Consider the following 19,883-nt stretch of genomic DNA (forward strand, 5'->3'; position numbering starts at 1 on the left):
ATCAAAACTGATCCTACCAAATAATGTCGCTGCACTCAGTCATTGGGATGTTAGCAAAAGGTATAAAACTCCCAAGATTGGTATACGAAAAGGTGTCAGCCTTGCAGCACTGAGCATAAATAAGTGACACCACTATGAACTACATACCATTTAAGATAATGGTTTCTGGTATTCAAATATAGTGATGTACATATAAGACACACTCTTCTATTAGCAATAAACAGTTATTCCATTTGGCAACAATCGCAGGAATGTCTACTCAACAAAGGACACCACAACATTATAACTTTCCAGACATTTTTAATAAGACAATTGAAATATCTCAAATAACAACAATCTACATACCACACTAACTTAGACAATTGTAATAGAAATCATCACATTTTGTTCAGCTAGATCGCTTTAAAAGTCGTGACTATTTCAGGGGGCAGAGAGATTGAAAGTATATATTGCTACATGATAGATGGTAATATGACTTTGAATATAGGAATTCCGTCATCTACGTAACATATATGTAGAATGAAGGTGCATTGTACATTCCACCAAGAGCTCTAGCAATTATACAACTACAGAACAGCGTATCAGAAAGTACGAACTTCTAGAAGGCATAAATTCAATAGATACTCATTAGAAACTTAACTAATAGAAATTGAAAATCATAATTTCTGCGGATACGAAGCAGATAACGTAACTGTTAGACCTTATTGATATTTATCATGATATCAGTACGCATGATATGGAAATGTTACAAAATAACCAATTGTTTCATTACTGACAGAATATCGATAAGTGAGTCTACATTTCATCACATCAGCTTTCAACATTGTTATAACAGCTATATTGTATTTGTATTCTTTATTTCCAATCTCCACTCTCTGATGTAGTAAAATGCTGTATAAAAATGCTGTATATATGGCGATAAATTGAGAAGAATCACTCATAACCACATGGTTTTAGACCTACATTCTTCTGTATTGTCGGGCCAAAACGTTGTGTTACTTGTGATTGCAGTGAATCACAATGATTCTTGCCTAAACCTTGGGTGGGTAGGCTGGGTTCTGGGGGTAGGCTGGGGGTTGTCCATCCGGGTACTGCGGGTAGGCAGGAGGCTGTGCAGGGGGGTACTGGGGATACTGACCCGGTGGGTACTGCACTGGCTGGGCAGCAGGAGCCATTTGGACAGCTGTGGGGCAAAAGTAATGCCATCTTGTTATGCCACAAGAATGACCCAAATGAAATTACAATACATGATGGAGACTAAGGTAGGCAATACAAGAAAGTATTCACGAACACTATGTTTTCAGATAATTGCAATGTAGAAAGCATTGAAAGAGGGGGAAGCATGTCTTACATTTGGGCGAGATGTCATGTATGCTAGATAATACATTTCAGAGAACGTACGTTTTCAAATGGAGCATTACCTCTAACATGCATGATGCAAAACTGCCTCCCATAGAAAAATGCTTTATCCCTAGCCCCTTGCGTTGAGATGACAAGCTGTGAGGGCCCACTATGGCTAACCCGTAATAAGCCATATCGTGAACCTGAATGTGTGGAGCTCTTACCCTGTGGTTGGTTTCTCTGGCTGGACCCCTTGGCGCATGCGCAGCAGCAGAGGACACACGCCACAATGACGATGATGATCAAGACGATGCATCCCACAATTATGCCGATGATGGCGCCGATACTGTTACGACATAGGACATGTTTCAGGTTATGAGTTCTTCACTATGAAAAGCACTTTCCGTGTCATAATAAAACTCCTCAGAAAATGACAACAGTGTTAGAAATCCTGTATGAGACGAATTCTGAGCTCTTAATTCGTCAACATTTCGAACATGTAACTCATCATGTATCACAAGGTAACAAATTACAATTGGATAAAATTTGGAAAAGGTCAGATCTTTCAGACAGCAACGTAACGTCTGACCGTTTCCAAATTTTATCAAGATAATTGAGAAACTATTACCTTGCATATCGAATTATCTGGATATCTAACCTTAAAATCAGATTTGCTTGTTTGTTTGTATATTTGTGGGTCAGCCATCACCAGCTTATATAGCCTGCCTAGGCTGGCCCAGTGTAATGATTTATTGTCATTTTCAATAAATAAAAAACTAACCTTCATCGACCTTCCTCATGTATCTCTCACATACATGATTTTTGCGAAATGAAAATGTACCCGAATACTACCACTGCAGTACCAAGGCGAGCCGCTAGATGGCGCAACAGAGCCCGGTTTTTGTCACACCCCATCAACACACCAAGTCTGAAACCAATTCACCCAGTCGCTCTTGAGTTATCTTATTGACACACACACAGATGCTAGTGGAAACATAACCTCTATAGATATTTCATGGAGGTTATAACATTTTGGAACACAACATGCAAAACTCCGGAAGCACCGGTAGGAGGCACTGCAGACATGTGCAGTGTGCAGAGGACAACACTTTGGCCAGTTTGGGAAAGACGACAAGGGACAAGAAGAAGTGTCTAGGTAAATATTGCAAGTGCTTGTCTTGCTCGTCTATTGTACTGCCTCCTTCCGTTAATTGTTGTACAGTCAAACCTGCCCAAGACGACCACCCGGGGGACCGGAAAAAAGCGGTCGATTTGGACAGGTGGTCGCTGAGAAGAGTATCGACTCAAAACATGCTCGATGCAAAGTATAAATGGTTGCCGTTGTTTAATGGCAAATAGCAAGCACACTGCACGCACGCAAAGAAGCGAGGTCTTTAATATCAAATACAACACTCACACTGTAAACTGTAAATTTAACCCCAAAATCCGACGCAAACTGGCCGATTTCGGCACAAAATCGCGCTAATTATCATCAAAAATCGATGAAAACCTCAATCTTGAAAATGATGCGGTCGTTATAGGTCCCAATTTGGGCCGGTCGCGGTCGCGTTGGCCAGGTGGTCGTTGAGAAAAGGTCGCTTAATGCTTACGTCAATGGGAAAATAAATCGGGACCGAGAAAAAGCGGTCGAAATGGCCAGGTGGTCGCTGAGAAGAGGTGGTCGGGCAGGTTTGACTGTAATTGATTGTGTGAAATATACAAATTGGCAAAAATTACCCGAGTCGCAGTGCACTGCTGACGGCGTTGCCCCAGTGATCAGAACAAGATGAGGTGTCATCACCGTCCCAGCAGTCGTCACAACAGTCAGTTCCACTTTTACAGCAGTAGATGTCGTCATTATCATCAATGCCGTACGGCCGCGGGCAGGAGAATGTGGTGATACCGCCATAAGTCCGACATTGCTCTCCAGCAACAACTGTACACCAATAAAGAAACAACGTTACGTAGTAAACTTTTCAGCAATACTAAGGAATCCCTTTGTCCTTTCCCCCTCATCTGTATGCATCTTCATATATCTATATATCTATATCTAAATTTTATATCTGTACATCTATCTATGTATATAGATCTGGGACTACGAACAGTGACTTGTTGGGGTCTATTTCTACTATGAAAATCATTTGCATTTGGCACTGAAACCACAAGGTGTTATGTTGTACTGTTTACCCCTGGGTTGTTTTACCGTACATAACATTCCAGGGTGAAAGTCTTGGACTGAAACCCGTTCTGCAACTTTTGTCTGACGCCCCCACTTTACAAAGGACACGAGGACTCTAAACTATTGTTTAGTGACCTTTATGTAGGAATTAGCTGTGCCAGGTTGAGACAGCACGTCTTTATGTGTGTTGTATATGCATAGGGAACATATTATTAAATATAGAAACCGGGAGATTCCAAAAAATCCCTATCGACCAGAGAGTTTGTCCATTCTGTCCAGAGTTAATTGAAGACGAATATCACTTTATGATTGTATGTCCCAAATATTCTGAAATACGCAATTCTCTATACAGAAGGTTGTCATTTTACACAAGGATTTATCTCAATGGACCTGAAGTGCAAATTCAAATACATCATGACATGTGACAATCCCTGCATGGCAGATATAGGAAAATATATCAAAGAAGGTTTGGATATTAGAAACTCCTCAACTGATTGTAAAAGCTTCCAATGATTGTAAGAAGCTTATCCCATACTACAACTCCTGTATTAGTTAGTTAAGCTATAGAACTGTAGTTATGTAGATGCCATACTTTGTACCTCGTACAATTGTTGTGCAATAAAGTTATCTTTCTTTTATTATTTCGGTACGTAGGTCCACCTCAGTGACTTCTACTCTTAACAAATTTAAACATTCACATCAACAGCAAATACTGGGATTCAAAATATGCTTAAAAGAATTTAAAGCCGTGATGAAGCTTGTCCAATTTTTGTAGGTTGTATGTACCTGGGAGCTACATGTACATGAATATTACAAGGAATGGGCTTGTTACCAGCTCGAAGATTAATCTCAGCACCAAAGAAAACATTGTTGTCATTGAGGATTCGTTCAGAAATGTCTTGCCTGCTTTTAACAATAGGACCAACGTTGTGATTATGACTTCCTCCGAAATGTTTCCTTGTAATTGTTGACACGTCTATACTTCTGTTCGAGATGTATCGATCGCGACCTAGCGATATCTTCACGAAATCCTGACACTAACACTGTACTGGCATCTTGATAACATGCCAAAATAACTCGGTCCTTTTTACACATTTCACGGTTGGCGGAGATTCATTTACTGATATTTTCCTTTCCACACCCAGTCGATCTATGACTACTTGGTAAGCGTCACGTATGCCTGTTGACTACTTACCTGTTGTCCAGATAGTGACCAACAAAACTAAACTGACGGCAATCCGGCCCATGGTCAGTCTTCTCTTGGCCAGGGGAGAAAAAAAGTAACGTTTCAAGATCAACTTTCTAGTGGGCCTCGGCTAGATCGTGCGTCCGGTGGTAGTTTAGAATGACGCAGTGTGTTTAGAAGGCGAGATTCCGTGAAAGGGTTCGGCAGTTTGAAACACCTCAGGCGAAATAAACGTCATCATCTTCTCGATGAGGAAACATCGGGTTAAAGTTCATACACGTGCACCAACCAACCGAGGTAGACGAAATACGTTTCCGCCTTTCAAAATTTATTGTATGGAACTTTTGACAGCTATTGAATTAAAGACTTATACACCAGTTGATTGTTGTATGGTTAATAAATGATTTTTACCACTCTACTGCATTTATGTAGGGTTACTCTGCTGAATCATTACCCAAGTAGATCTTTCGGGGTGACAAGATTAGAATAGAGTGCATGCTTTATCGTGATATAGCATAGAATATCAACAAGTCTGAACGTAGAGCTGGCTCCATGGAGCTATTAGTACAACTCCTTCTTCATATATGTGGAACACCACTATGAACTACTATTCAAGATGATTTTTTCGAATTCTGGTATATAAGGCACATTTTTCTGCCGTATATATAAGACACATTCTTTTACTAGCCATAAATACCTTTCCAGGTATTATATGTAGTATCCATATATGAAAAATAAATAGATAAATGAAAAAAAAAAATACCTTTCCAGGTGGCAACAATTACCTAATGGCAAGAATTACCAATAATTAGAACTTTCCAAATGTTTTAATAAGCCCATTGAAATATCTCAGATAACAACAATCATTCTACGTATCTCACTCTCTTCTAAACTTTTAAAAGAAATCATAGTATTTTGTTCAACATGCCCTTGACAATTTCAGAGAGACTGAAAAAACATGTTACTACATAATTGATAAAATGACTTTAGATATAGGTATTTCATCATCTACATATATGTAGAATTAATGTACATGGTATCGCCGAGATGACTAATAATGATATAACTGCAGAATAACGTATAAAAGACATGGAGAACATACATGAATTCAGTATATTTCAGTAAAGAAAACATATCAACTCTTCAGATATCGAGCAGATAATTGATCAATCTTATCGATATTAATCATGATATCAAATTTACCTATTGTTTCAGCACTGTAAGAATACAGATAAGTGAGTGCACATTTTATCATACCAGCTATTAACAAAGTTATAGATTGTAGTTTATTATTTTTCACTTCCACTATCCGTCCAGGTATCAGATGTAGTAAAATGCTGCATATGTCGATAATTTGAGAAGAATCATTCATAACCGCATGGTTTAAGACCTCCATTCTTCTTTATTGTCGGACCAAAACGTTGTGTTACTTGTGATTCTTTCCTAAACCTTGGGTGGGTAGGCTGGATTCTGGGGGTAGGCTGGGGGTTGTCCACCCGGGTACTGCGGGTAGGCAGGAGGCTGTGCAGGGGGGTACTGGGGATACTGACCCGGTGGATACTGCACGGGCTGGGCAGCAGGAGCCATTTGGACAGCTGTGGGGCAAAAGTAATGCCATATTGTTATGCCACAAGAATGACCCAAATGAAATCACAATAAGGTAGGCAATACAAGAAAGGATTTACGAACACAATGTTTTAAGCATTACAATTAAATGTAGAAAGCATTGAAAGATATCTAGAGGGGGGGGAGCATGTCTTACATTTGGGCGAGATGTCATGTACGCTAGATAATACATTTCAGAGAAAGTACGTTCTCAAATGGAACATCACCCCTAATAACATGCATTATGTACAACTGTCTCCCATAGGACATGTAAAAAATCCCCAGCCCCTTGCGTTGAGATGACAAGCTGTGAGGGCCCACTTTGGCTAACCCGTAATAAGCCATATCATGAACCTGAATGTGTGGAGCTTACCCTGTGGCTGTGGTTGGTTTCTCTGGCTGGACCCCTTGGCGCATGCGCAGCAGCAGAGGACACACGCCACAATGACGATGATGATCAAGACGATACATCCCACAATTATGCCGATGATGGCGCCGATACTGTTACGACATAGGATAATTACGTTTCAGGTTATGAGTTCCTCACTATGGAAAACAATTTCCCTGTCATAATAAAATTCCCCAGAACCAATAGTATTCAATTAAAATGACAACAGTACTAGCAATCCTGTATGACACGAATTCTGAGCTCTTCATTCGTCTAAATGTTAAACATCATCATTTAACTCATCAGGTATCGTAAGCTAACAACGGGATAAAATTTGGAAACGGTCTGACCTTTCAGACAGCAACGTCTGACCGTTTCTAAATTGTGTAACAGATACATTGCGTATATCATTACCTAGATGTCTACCCTTCTTTCTTGTATTGCTAATAACGTAATTGAATTTTTTGGCAAAGTAAAAAAGTACCCGAGTCGAACGGCTTTGCCAAAGGCGTCACCCACGTCACCGATGTTGACCCCGGTACAGGTGGAGGTGTCCACGATGGATTTCCAACAGTTGTCACAGCACTTGTTCCCCTCGCAGCAGTATTTCTCATCGGAATCGTCAAAAGACGGAAACGGGCGTGGGCAGTTGAAACTGGTGAAGCCAGACCCACATCGCTGTCCAGCATGGACTGATGAGAAGAGAAGAAAGTGTTATCAGAGTATGGTTAAGATAAGAGAGTTAGATTCATTATCATGTACATCAGTCTCTCTACCTCAGTGAACAATTGTACATACATATACATCCAACATCCAACTCTTTTCCACCCCTTTTCCCAATTTATTGTTCCATATACTTTCAATCTCTCAATCTCACCTTACAAGTGTTGGATTTATGCCACCTACCGACGGGTTCTAAAACAACACATTCAAAGCGGACAAGCTAACAAATTCCGAAAGTATTGATCATTTCCGCGAAACGATTCTACAACAGTATGATATCGTGTAGCACATTATAAGTATAAGGATATCAGAGTAAACAAATATATCTAGGCATTGGTATACACAAAAGATTTCGTTGCATATAATTAATATAACATGAACTGTGAACGTACATAGAGGATGACATCAAAATGTAATGGGCTACGAACAGCGATTTGTTGCGTTCTGATTTTACTGTAAAATCATTTTTGAAAATTGGCATTCAAACCACCAGATTTTAAGCCTAACCGTCCATGTCTATGCTTCTCTTGAATGTCTTATTTTGACAGATTTCTAACATATGTTGTACTGTTTACACCTGGGTTGTCTTACAGTATAGAACATTCCAGGTGATGACACACATTAAAGTCTTGAAGAAACCCGTTCTACAACTTTTGTCTGACGCCCCACCTAGTAAAGGACGCGAAGACTGTAAACTTTTGTTTAGTCACCTTTATGTAGGAATTATCTGTACCAGACTCGAGACTTCACGTCTTTATGTGTCGTGTTTGCATAAGGAAATGTTATTTCGGTACGTAGGTCCACCTCATTGACTAGTACTTTTTACTTAATTACTCATTCAAATTAATGGCAAATACTGGAATACAAAAATATGCTGAAATTCTTTAAAGCTGTGGCGAATGTTGTCCATTTATGTAGGTTGTAGACGTGCATGTGAGCTACATGTACATTGATATTACAAATAAATTGGCTTGTTACCAGCTAGAAGATTAATCTAAGCACTAAAGAAAACGAGGATTCGTTCAGAAATGTCTTGTCGGCTTTCATTACAATGGGACCAACGTTCTGATTACGACTTCCTCCGAAATGTCCCCTTGTAACTTAACTGTTAACGTGTCTATAGTTCTGCTAGGGGTGTATCGAACGGCAGACTAGCGATATCTTCATGAAATCCTGACACTAACACTGTACATGGTATCTAACTAACATTCCAAAATAACTCGGTCATCTTTACACTGTTCACAGTTGGAGGAGATTCATTTATTTTCCTTTCCACACCCAGTTGATCTGTGACAACTTACACGTATATGCACTTTATACACTTACCTGTTGTCCAGATAGTGACCAACAAAACTAAAACGGCAATCCGGCACATGGTCAGTCTTCTCTTGATCACGAGATAAGAAGGTAACGTTTGGCACTTTCTACGGCCCCAGTTAGATCGTACGTCCAGTGGTAGTTTAGAATGACGCAGTGTGTGAAGAAGGCCGTGAAAGATTCCGTGAAAGGGTTCGGCAGTTTGAAACACCTCAGGCGAAAAAACGTCATCGTTTTCACAATTAATGAGGAAACATCGGGTCAAAGTTCACAGGTGCACAAACCACCCGATGTAGAAGCAATGCGTTTCCGCCTTTCGATATTTATTGCATGGTAAGTTTAAAAATTTTAAAACCATTGAAATTGGAGACTGTTGAGTGTTGTACGGTTAACAAAAATTCTTTACCGCTCTACTACATTTCTGTAGGCTTACTCCACTGAATTATTACCCAAGTAAATCTTTCTAGATGACAAAATCAGAATATAGTGCATGCTTTATCGTAATATCATAGAATATCAACATTCAGAATTTTTTGGCCATTGATATCTTCTAAAACACCACGTTATCAAATCAAATATACTAGATGCTCCTGTTTTGTCTTGAATAAATACGTTGCGTGACACAAGAAAAAACGGTCGAAAGTTAGTCTGCCTTTCTGTTGGCCCTGGTCATTAATCAACTAACATAACTGCTAGGTAATGAGCTATCATAAAGACATTCATCTTCTGACAAAACATATAGTGATATCATGTGATACTTTGTATTATTGTGTTATGAAATGATGTAACTATGACTTTATTACCATTGTACAATCAGGTTACAATGATCAGTCTAGTACATTACTAGTTTGTAAGAAAGGTTTGTAAAAATGCCCATTTCATACATGCAATGTTTGTTATTTGTTGTGGTTACTATATCTTGGCCGCCGCGTATCCCCCGTCCTGTGGATAGGCTGGATCTGACAGTGGAGGGTACGGGCCCGCAGTCTGGGGGTATGCAGGAGGGGGGTACTGTCCACCTGCAGGGGGGTACTGACCACCTGGAGGGGGGTACTGCCCGGCCGGATGAGCCACTGGGACCATCTGCTGACCTAAAACACAAGGGATGACATTCAACAGAACAATCCTTTCTGATCCATTTGGGAACCATATACTGGACCATCTGCACATTGCATTACATTCCTTGCAACCAAGGAGCTTTGATGAAAGCTCCTATTGAAAGCTTGTTGCAACGTACATCACTTGTGAGAACTTGAGACGGTCTCACCCCAGATGTAACATTAGTAAACACGTTAGACGTATATGACTTATACATAGTAATTCAGAATAATAAAAGTTGCTTTTTTGCTGTACATTTTTTAAATCTAAATCACATTGTTGTAAATTTCGGAGATAACTTTGAGTGTATTTGTTGTTTGAATTATTTCTACCTTGTGCTCTCGGGCGACTTTGCTGCTTGCTCATGTAGATGCAGCAGCACACACAGGCCACGATGATGATGACTATACCGACTATAACGGCCACCGCGATGCCGATTATGGCACCGATGCTAAGAAAAGTATATCAAATGAGTCCATGTTAAGCAAACAAACGAACAAGCAAACACAGAGCAAATATATCGTCTTTGTGTTATTAATATGTTATAATTCATACAGTTTGCCCGACCGCAAATATACCTTTGCTATACCTTACTTAGTAAACCCTGGTCATTTTTGATGGCATTAATAACATCGATTGATTGAGTACTCGTAATTGAATGATGAAACAACCTGATAGACCACTACATGAAGAACTAGGAAGCACCGCTAGGACGCATTGCAGACACAGGCAGCAGTGTGTATGGATAGGACAGAACTTTGTGAAAAGGAAAAATGTATAAACATTGCTTGTGCTTCCTTCTTCCGTAAATTGCTCATTGTATGATATATAGATATTGGAAAATACCCGAGTTGCAGCGCCTTGCCGGCGACATTGCCCCAGTGGCCGGTACAAGCCGAGGTGTCGACATCAGACTCCCAACAGTCGTCACAACAGTCATTATCACAGCAGTAGATGTCGTCATTGTCGTCAATCAACGGCCTTGGGCAGTTGAATGTGGTGAGCCCCCCAAAAGCCCGACATTGCTCTCCAGCAACAACTGTACAGCAATAAAAAGCAACACCACGTAGTAAGTCCTGTCCTACCAGTAATACTACAGGATTCCGTTTGTCATTTCCCCATATCTATATTCTACCATCAAACCGATGAAGTCTTCATTCCGTGCTTCTTTCCCCAATTTGAAATTTATCACTATTTAACAAAGAAAACCCACTATGCTCACACAGAGGGAGGAAGAGAAAGAGGGAAGGAGAGAGAGAAAAAGGCACAAAATACACTGAGAGAGACACATAGAGACCATATGTACGCCCACGAGATCATCAAAAGGTAGGGAAACAGAATGCTTAGGGATAGCATATTGTATGGACTGTGTATTAGTGACTAGAAGGCTGTGTCCATACTGTTCCGCCTGGTACAATCCTAGTTACCGGTTTGTTTACATTTCATAACGTAACATATAATGTTGGCAATCGTTATTTCATCACTTAAAAAACATGGAATTAACATTTGTCTTTGCATACATGGTACTGGGTTCAACAACTCGAATTCTCTTCAGTGTTTGAGTGTCTTCGTAAGATCATACCTTGTTCATCAACGGGTCCACATGTTACGTACCTTTCAAAAGGAAAACCCCCAGCAGAAATGTTGTCACTCTCCACATCTTTATTGTCGTTATCTTCTTCTCTAAACGTGAATAGACGACAGTGACACTACCAACTTACAGATACTAACAGAATGGCACAATGATAAAGGGCACCTAACCATAAACATGGTCGACGCCCTAGATTCTTTTGTTGCTGTGCAATTCTCTGCGAAGAGAGTGGAGAATGTCTCCTCATAAATTATGTACCACTTCATGATGGTGCCTGTCCGTGGGTAGCACCAGAAAAACGTTTTCCATTTAAATTTTTAGTTCATTGCTTTCGTTTCTTTTAAACTACCTCTTAATTGCCCTTTCCATTATTCTTAAGGTATATGACAATAGACCGATCCTTGGAAGGCAGGTGAACTCACACTAAGCCCATAGTGCGGAATATTTCTGCGATGACATTTGATTTGAGCCATATGCCACTTAGAATTCATGAATAATAGAAGATGGAGTCTGGGCTCAATCATGTAGGATTATTCCTTTTACGTTTGATTCAAAGAAACGCAGCCCCATTAAGTCCATCAATGAGGTATTTCATTATATTCTAATGAATACCACAAAGACTATGACTGTTGTTCTGAACAGCACACAATATTTTGGCGTAAATAAAATCCAAAAGGAAGAGCCTTATCTCAGACAGCAACAGTTACATAAACATTAATTAATTTCTTTACTTGAAGCGGTCATTTGCATTGATACGGTTCAGCTATATGTTACATTATTCACTGCGTCCCTTACTGGAGCAAATGCCAAGTGCTATCCTTTCATTTCAAAGGTGTTTTAGGAATCAAATGAACTTCCAATTTCGTTGCAATTGAGAGACTATTATTCTAATTTCAACATCTGCTATATATGCTAGTATAGTAACTACATGTACGTCCAATTTACAATAATACAATTGAAGACTGAGCTACTCGCAGAAACAAGCTGTAAACATTGTTACTGAAGCAAAAAGATAGATTCTTATAACTCAGACAATTTAGAGAAAATTCTTAGCATAATTTAACTGACATTGATATCATTCACACAAAAATGAGGATTGTGGCCAGGATTCTGTGATTTGACCTCAAAGTTTAGTGTCAAAACTCTGCAGATTTTCTATAGATAATCCTGAACTTTGGTCCTGAATCGGTATAACCCCGACCTCTGGCGGGACGTTTGCGAATTGATCATCGTCGCTCTGAAAGCCTGTGTTGGTGATGCCCGTGGCGACGTCACGGGTTCCGTCGCTATGGAGTCTTCCATTTGCCATGCCGTTTGGCTTTCGTGCATCACCATTTTGCAGATTGGTCGCTGTGTTGTTGTTGCCATGGCGCTGTCGTACAGTGTCGAAGATGTCGAGGACTCTCGACTTGGGCACGATGCCGACGCGGAAAAAGCCGAGGTTGCCTTCGTCAATCTTCGTGCAGTTCACGACCGTTGAAGCGACGTTCTCCGGAGATGGCCCATCACACAGTACTCCATCAACCTGTGAGTGAAGACCATAGGGTTATTGAATTCTTACGGTTTCATCATAAATCCAGACATAGAGGTCATAGGATTAAGTTAGTATGAAATATGTTCCAAAATGGGAGTTATTGAACCAAAGGAATGCCCTCCATTGTCTAAAGTTTCTTTGCTGGCTACTTCTTGTCCCTTTGAATAAAACGTAAATCGTCACTACTCATGAGTATCTTGGATGAGCATCTTGGAAAGTGTGGCACTTACGTTGTCTCCGAGCTTGGCCAGCACCTGTGAGTGGTGTGTGGTGTCCGCCTCCCCGGACGGGTTAGCGGAGGTCACGGCGATGGGTCCCACCAGGTCGATCAGGTGGGTGGCGACCGTGCAGTCCGGGATGCGGATGGCGATGCTCTCAGGGGTGCCGATGAAGCGGGCGGAGTCTCCCAGGCCAAACCTGTCCAGCCACGGACCTGGAGGGTACACATAGTAGTTAGGGTTCAAGAATGTGTGCTGGACGATTAGAAAAGTTTTTGTGATAGACGATATATAACGAAGTTCAGAAATAAAATGTTAAAAGCACTTATAAAATGATAAATATTGTCCGATAACTACTGCTATGCATCACACCAATATCGGAATGTTGGGAACGAGAAGGTTTCCATGGCAACGTACCTCTCTTGATAACGAGGCTGATGGAGGACGGCCACACCTCCTTCATGAAGTCCCACAGGAGCGGCCCGAACTCCTCCCTGGCTGGCTCCAGCTGACTCAACTGGAACAGAAGAGGCCAGGCTTCAGTAATCATTATTTCTTTATGGATTAATCATATATCAACGTTCACTATGAATGGCACACATAGAAAGACCTGGAGTTACTGTGTTCACCTGTGAGATCCATATGGACATGGGTCTCTCCTCCGCTTGTTTCTTGGTGCGGTAGGCCCTCTCCACGGCGGCAGGACGGTTACAGGCCGCCACCAGCACGTACACGGTGTCTGTAGGCATGCCGCAGATCCCGCCGCCTTTCATCAGTTCTGTATGTGACACATAACGGTACGAGTCATCAGTAAAGGTGCGTATTCATACTGTCATCTGTTTCTCTAAATGTTTCCTCTGAGAATACAAAAGAAGAAGAAATTACTTTATGTAATAGCCTCACAATATATAAATGTATCAAAAAGATGAAAAGTCATCAAAAGAAGTAAAGAAAAAACGGTACACTAACCTGAGATTTGTTTGACACCATTTGCCTTCCTGGCGTCCGCCATGACACACCCCTGTTCCCCACCCCTGCCGCGGTGCCCCCTCCCCAGGCTCAGGAGCGGGCTCCCCAGGGACATCACCTCCTCCCCACACATGCCGTTCAGTAGGTGCACACAGAAACAGTACACGCACACCGCGCCAAACACACACATCACTACCAGCTCAAAATATTGACTAGTCTGGACGCCTAGCGCGTCTAACAGGAACAGCACACAAACCACCTCAAACACCACGGACAGGACCAACCACGCCTTGTTGATCACCACAGACAAGAAGATGACAAACAGGTTAAAGAGAAGAAAAGATGCGGCTCCTGCCGCCACACCGAGCCCTTCACTGCCTCTATAGACACCAGAGTACCTGACAGACCCCCACAACAGCCACATCATGCTGTACACCATGAACGCCGTGCTCTCGAACGTCTTCCCTCGGGAGAAGCTGATGGTTCCCGCCACGAACTGGATGACTCCTGCCGGCACGATCACCCAGGGTAGGACCAGAGACTTGTCCCCGGTAGACAACAGCGCCACAGCCAGAGCTGTCACGGCATTGGACAGGAACCCCAGCGTGTCGGCGTTGGCGTACTTGGAGTAGCCGAGAATAGTGTCATGAGACGATGTCAGGGCTGAGGAGGACGGTGTGTCGCCATCATTACATCGGCAGCGAGAGAACAGCTCCCGCAATGACTTCTCGGGTAGGAGACTCCTTCCGACTGGGACTATAGCCTTTCTAAAAGCAGAGTTCAGCGATAGAGCAAAGGTGCAGTAAAGGGAAATAGTTAGCATCAAAATACTGGATACCCCAACGAAGTTACTGTTCAAACCGGTAGTGGGAAGAGAAAGAACAAAAATGGCAAAACAGAGATTGTAGACCACTTCGGCAATGGTCTTGGTGAAGGACAGAAGGAAGAAGATGAAGAATAGTAGGACAATAACGGACGATGCAAGGATAGGAGGCGCCATCTCAGTCTTGTCCCAAAACTTGCTAGCAAAGCCATAGGTCAGACCAAGCCAAAGAGTGGCAGACAGGGAGAAGACGGCCCCGTGGAACACGTCCTCTCGTCTGAAGGACACAACAGAAACCAGTAGCTGGGCAAGGCCCGCTAGCGCCATCCATGGTGTTGCCGGATGAACGTCATTAATGGCGCCAATAAAGAATAACCCCACAGCGCAGGTAGGCAGCATATTCATGGCGTAGCCAAAGATTAAGGCGTCGTTTTGGACGATTTGTTCCTCGCCGCCATCTTTACGGCGTTCCTCGCTCAAACCAGGAAAGCTAAAGTCGCTTCCTTTGCGGAAAGACACAGACAAGCCGACCACGTAGTACAGACCGAGCAGCACAGGTAATGTCTGGTAGCACGCTGCACCCCACCTGGCGGCAGGATAAAACAGTGCAACTATCTCCATTACCATGGAAAAACTGATCAGAAAAGACACCAAACCAGTCAACGTGTGCTGCTTCACACCCGCTATTCCAAGAGAGAGGGTTATGAAGAGGAAAACAACATAGCCTGGGAACAAGGCGTCTTTGCGGGCATCAGAGGAGATGATGTCCAACCCCTCCAGGATTTTGGCGGACCCCAGGGAGCCCCAGAGCACCGACAGGCACAGGTACAGGGTGGTCAGGGTTGGGCAGCGGAGATGGAGCAGACGGGCACCTGCAAGGGACGATAGACAACATAAAGACTTAGTGATGTCTTCCCTACATGTATGAAACAATCAAAGGAATTGGACGTAGCGTTTCGGTATGTAGATACTGAATGTAGTTCTAAGTATAGGGAATATCGTAACTTTATATACATGTAGCTGAGAGACTGATATAAAAAGTACATGGCAAAAACAATGGTAGCTGTTTGTTTTAGAGATCAGGCTGATTATCATTATTATTAATTTTTCTTCAGAAAAAGTACATTTGTCAAAAACTAAGCTACTAAGACTAGTAGTTTTACAATATACAACTATTGCATGCGGATTTATAAAATGTACTTGTGTCTCCTATCACATTAGTAAGAGTTCGTCTGTCAAGTACAAGGAAGTTGAAACTAATATTTCTACAATCTGCAACTATTGCACATGGAGTTAGCGTTATACTTATAGAGTACATGTGTCTCCTATCACATGGGGAATGAGACATTTGACAAGCACAAGGAAGAAACATTACAGATCATGAAGTCTGTTTTTGATTTCTCATTGGAAAATGTTAGATTACCTTGAACTACATGTCACGTGAGCAAGAACCAGCCAGATTTCTTACCTGCTGAAAACTGCAGCAGGCCCGTGATGACCAGTACAGTCCCGGTGACGAGGCTGTTCGGCGCCGCTACAGTCAGGTCCAGACTGAAGTTGTGGGCAGCCAACACCAGGCTACCCAGCACCACTCCCGACATGCCCTGCACGCGCGGACCCACGGGAAGGGTCGCGACTGTGTCACCTGTCCGCCCCATGATGCTGTCTGTTGAAAATTACAGTCACTACTTCACTTAATCTGATATTCAGTGTAACACCCCTCTGGTACAATTGTCTACGGAACGCAACGGTGAGATAATTGCCGACAACTTAAGTCTGAGCTTGTAATTACAAAAGAAAACCTGTAATCTGCACAGTGACTGAAACGTTCAGCCAGTATGCATACATGTAGCACACGTTTGCATTCAAGATAACATCCATCAACTGCATGTGGCATTTCTTCGTTACCAGAGCCACATAGGCAAATAACATGTATTAAAGAAATACACAATTACATAAAATCATGATTCTAACATGCTTAATTAATCCTTAAACACAAACCCCCTAATATTTGACTGTACATGCAACGACTTCAGGACAAACAGAAAAGTATTTTGTGTTTACTCCGGCAAATCTAGACTTAGCCCCCAGCGCAATCGTTCTTTCCTTCCTCCCGTCGCCACTCTACAACAAAGACAGACGAACTATGTAAAACTTAACGAACTCTCACACAAGGCACGTAGGATTAACTCGATTTCTGAATTATGAAAACGAAAAGCTAGAACTTGAGTATCTAGTGTTACTATTTTGCCCTCAACTATACACAGAGAAGGGCAACCCAGCAGGGTGTAGATAAAGCAGCTCGTCGACCTTGAGTGACTTGAAAGAGGTTCATATGTATACATTCTGAATACTTCAAATTGCGCCTGAATACTTCAAATTTCTGCAGACTGATCTCAAGTTTGTCGACACAAAATCTTCGTACAGTAACTTAAACCAATGTAACGTTAGACCAACACACCGCGCTATCAGAACTATGGCCATAGCAGGTGCATTCCTTAACTCACGATTCATGATACATGTTTTTTTTTGTCATCATGCAGTCGTCCAGTACTATGGAGGATAAACAACTTAGAAGATATATAATATTCAATGTAGTTAAGAATATATACATATCGAAGTTTGCTTACCTATTTTGTTACTCGCAAACTTTTTTTTTTAATGGCCGGCTTTCTTCAGATTCTGTGAGCGCTCTGAACCGCAGGCGCGCGGAGATCAAAATGTTGTCCGATGACGCTGACTTGTACAGGATGTGGGAAACGTTAAGTATTTATAGGTATTGCTTAACAGAAGGAAGAGGGTACATTCTTGCTCGTAGCAACGTGAAGGGAGTGCGCCGTTTCACCTGGAGCGGCTCATTTGTAATGGCAAGTACGTCATAAATTTGCATATCGCTTCCCTGACCTTTAACCTCGTGTCATCTGTCAAGGAAGTGGATTGTTGGAGAGTCGCAGTTCTTGGAAGTGATATAGAGACGATGTTATTTTTGTCCCTGACAACGGCTGTATCCGCTAGGGCGGCACTTTAACCTGCCTGGACGTGTCCTTAGAATAGGGAGTTACGTCAGCCCTTTGCAAAAACGTGCGATTGATATCCGGCCGACCCGCCAAGCACTGGAACTGTACTGTAAACATGGCGCTGCAAGCGACGATATGGAGGGCGTGTCAGCTGTCACGTCGGCTGGTAAACCCTGCAGTAAGGCTACATGGTGTCAACCCGGCTGTGTCAAGCTGGATAGTCAAAGTATGTGGAAGACTACTGATGTTGGTTTTACATTAGTTTTCTGTACGTTTTTAACACCCATTTCAAACCCGGAAGTAGAATGTTGTGTGTGTGTGTGGGGGGGGGGGGGGGTCAGTTGCTGATACGTTCCTGTAAAAAGTATGTCTGATAGTGACAGTTCCCATTTGTCAAACTTTATACCAAATATTAACCTGTCGCACTCTGAAGTAGCCGTTTGGTACCCCAATATGTATGTAATGGAGTTGGGTGGTCGGGAGAAAGTTAAACGGGGCACGAATTCCATATTCAAGTGCACACGCCCCATAGAATAACAGCGAAACTTGAGGTTTCGAAGCTGACGCGGACTTGTACATGTATTAACATGTTGGCACACGTTGTGCTGTGCAGAGGCCGTACGCCATCTCGGTGGACCGGCTGGACCATTTCGTCCTCACGGTCAAGAGCATCGACGTCACCGTGGATTTCTACACACGCGTCCTGGGCATGCGCGTCGACACGTTCAAGGGAGGGCGAAAGGCGTTACATTTCGGCCAACAAAAGGTTTCGCTTTTCTTTTCTTTTCGTTAATTCCTATGAATAGATATAGTGTGTAAAGATTGGCTTTTACCTCTCTCAAAAATCAGCATCAAAACGGTAATAATCAGTGCCATTATTGTGCCACTGATTCCTTGTAGTCATTTCTACACTATGTACACATACTAGTACTGTGCGTGCCTCGTCGTTTGAACATTACACAACTTCACGAAAATTAAAGAACCATTTATAGCCCCAAACGACAGATTTTCCTCTACCGTGAAATCATTCAGGTGAACTTACACGAGCACGGCAACGAATTCGAACCGAAGGCACATGCGCCCATGCCTGGTTCTGCTGACGTCTGTCTCATCACCAAACATAGCGCTGAAGAAGTGCTCGAACACCTCAAGGTACGTCTTTTTGTTCGTCATCTGCTTATATTGTCTGTCTGTCTGTCTGTCTGTCTGTCTGTCTGTCTGTCTGTCTGTCTGTCTGTCTGTCTGTCTGTCTGTCTGTCTGTCTGGCTGTCTGTCTGTCTGGCTGTCTGTCTGTCTGTTTGTCTGCCTTTCTGTCTGTCTGCATAATTGTTTTTTGTCGGTCTGGCATCCAGGTTTGTCTTGATTTCTACCAGAGGATTCAATATCTTTGCAAGGATAGGAGCTATCATAACACGTAGTTATCGATATCTCTATAGAAGCACTAGCTGGGTAGTAAGTAAACAGTATACTAATAACAACGTTATGCGTGTGATTCATGTCCTGTGTTTTTCCTGTGTATTTGTTGCAGAAGTGCGATGTAGCAGTAGAAGAAGGCCCCGTACAGAGGACCGGCGCCTTGGGTCCTATCCTGTCCGTCTACTTCCGTGACCCTGACCACAACCTGATAGAAGTGTCGTCTTATACCGAACAGAGCACGAACTAAGTAGCTGGTATCTCGTTACAAAAATTATTGAGGATCACTTGTATGAAGATATCCAGGTGTTTTAACCATTTGTAAATTTCGTGTTCAATGAACATCGATCACTATTATGACCATGGCTCATGAGTTGTGCCCGTACCTTGAACATTAGCAGTTGAACTTTGTATCATGTTGTTTGGTTTGTACTACTGTATAATAAAGCAGTATTCTTGGAAGAAGACTATGTCATGTGAC

The 19,883-nt window shown here is 42.2% G+C and overlaps 4 protein-coding genes across 7 annotated transcripts; 1 reads left to right on the plus strand and 3 right to left on the minus strand.

The window, feature by feature from the left end:
- Nucleotides 1–283: 283 nt before the first annotated feature.
- Nucleotides 284–8,996, minus strand: LOC118416731 (spore coat protein SP85-like). 4 transcript variants are annotated; one of them, XM_035821951.1, is made up of 4 exons: nucleotides 8,749–8,996; nucleotides 3,079–3,277; nucleotides 1,566–1,687; nucleotides 284–1,183 (listed from the first exon to the last, which is right to left on the minus strand). In XM_035821951.1, the coding sequence occupies exons 1-4, from the start codon at nucleotides 8,795–8,797 to the stop codon at nucleotides 1,032–1,034; spliced, it is 522 nt and encodes a 173-aa protein (XP_035677844.1). In that variant the 5' UTR covers nucleotides 8,798–8,996; the 3' UTR covers nucleotides 284–1,031. The 4 variants fall into 4 exon arrangements, with proteins under 4 accessions (XP_035677844.1, XP_035677843.1, XP_035677842.1 ...); XM_035821950.1 differs by lacking the exon at nucleotides 8,749–8,996 and adding an exon at nucleotides 4,716–4,916; XM_035821949.1 differs by lacking the exons at nucleotides 284–1,183; nucleotides 1,566–1,687; nucleotides 3,079–3,277 and adding exons at nucleotides 5,515–6,302; nucleotides 6,692–6,812; nucleotides 7,184–7,391 and having other exon boundaries at nucleotides 8,749–8,963.
- Nucleotides 8,997–9,651: 655 nt separating this feature from the next.
- LOC118416207 (protein shisa-5-like) lies at nucleotides 9,652–11,497 on the minus strand. The gene is made up of 4 exons (XM_035821289.1): nucleotides 11,452–11,497; nucleotides 10,684–10,876; nucleotides 10,170–10,288; nucleotides 9,652–9,830 (listed from the first exon to the last, which is right to left on the minus strand). Exons 1-4 carry the CDS (start codon nucleotides 11,495–11,497, stop codon nucleotides 9,652–9,654), a joined length of 537 nt encoding a protein of 178 aa, XP_035677182.1.
- Nucleotides 11,498–11,997: 500 nt separating this feature from the next.
- On the minus strand, nucleotides 11,998–17,773 carry LOC118416700. The gene is made up of 7 exons (XM_035821891.1): nucleotides 17,603–17,773; nucleotides 16,441–16,638; nucleotides 14,150–15,844; nucleotides 13,810–13,958; nucleotides 13,598–13,697; nucleotides 13,193–13,395; nucleotides 11,998–12,953 (listed from the first exon to the last, which is right to left on the minus strand). The coding sequence occupies exons 2-7, from the start codon at nucleotides 16,628–16,630 to the stop codon at nucleotides 12,552–12,554; spliced, it is 2,739 nt and encodes a 912-aa protein (XP_035677784.1). The 5' UTR covers nucleotides 16,631–16,638; nucleotides 17,603–17,773; the 3' UTR covers nucleotides 11,998–12,551.
- Nucleotides 17,774–17,921: 148 nt separating this feature from the next.
- On the plus strand, nucleotides 17,922–19,872 carry LOC118416733 (glyoxalase domain-containing protein 5-like). Its single transcript, XM_035821953.1, has 4 exons — nucleotides 17,922–18,215; nucleotides 18,603–18,755; nucleotides 19,022–19,141; nucleotides 19,518–19,872. Exons 1-4 carry the CDS (start codon nucleotides 18,105–18,107, stop codon nucleotides 19,650–19,652), a joined length of 519 nt encoding a protein of 172 aa, XP_035677846.1. The 5' UTR covers nucleotides 17,922–18,104; the 3' UTR covers nucleotides 19,653–19,872.
- Nucleotides 19,873–19,883: the final 11 nt, after the last annotated feature.

The sequence above is a fragment of the Branchiostoma floridae genome, chromosome 5, assembly GCF_000003815.2.
Source record: "Branchiostoma floridae strain S238N-H82 chromosome 5, Bfl_VNyyK, whole genome shotgun sequence".
NCBI classification, from domain to species: domain Eukaryota; kingdom Metazoa; phylum Chordata; class Leptocardii; order Amphioxiformes; family Branchiostomatidae; genus Branchiostoma; species Branchiostoma floridae.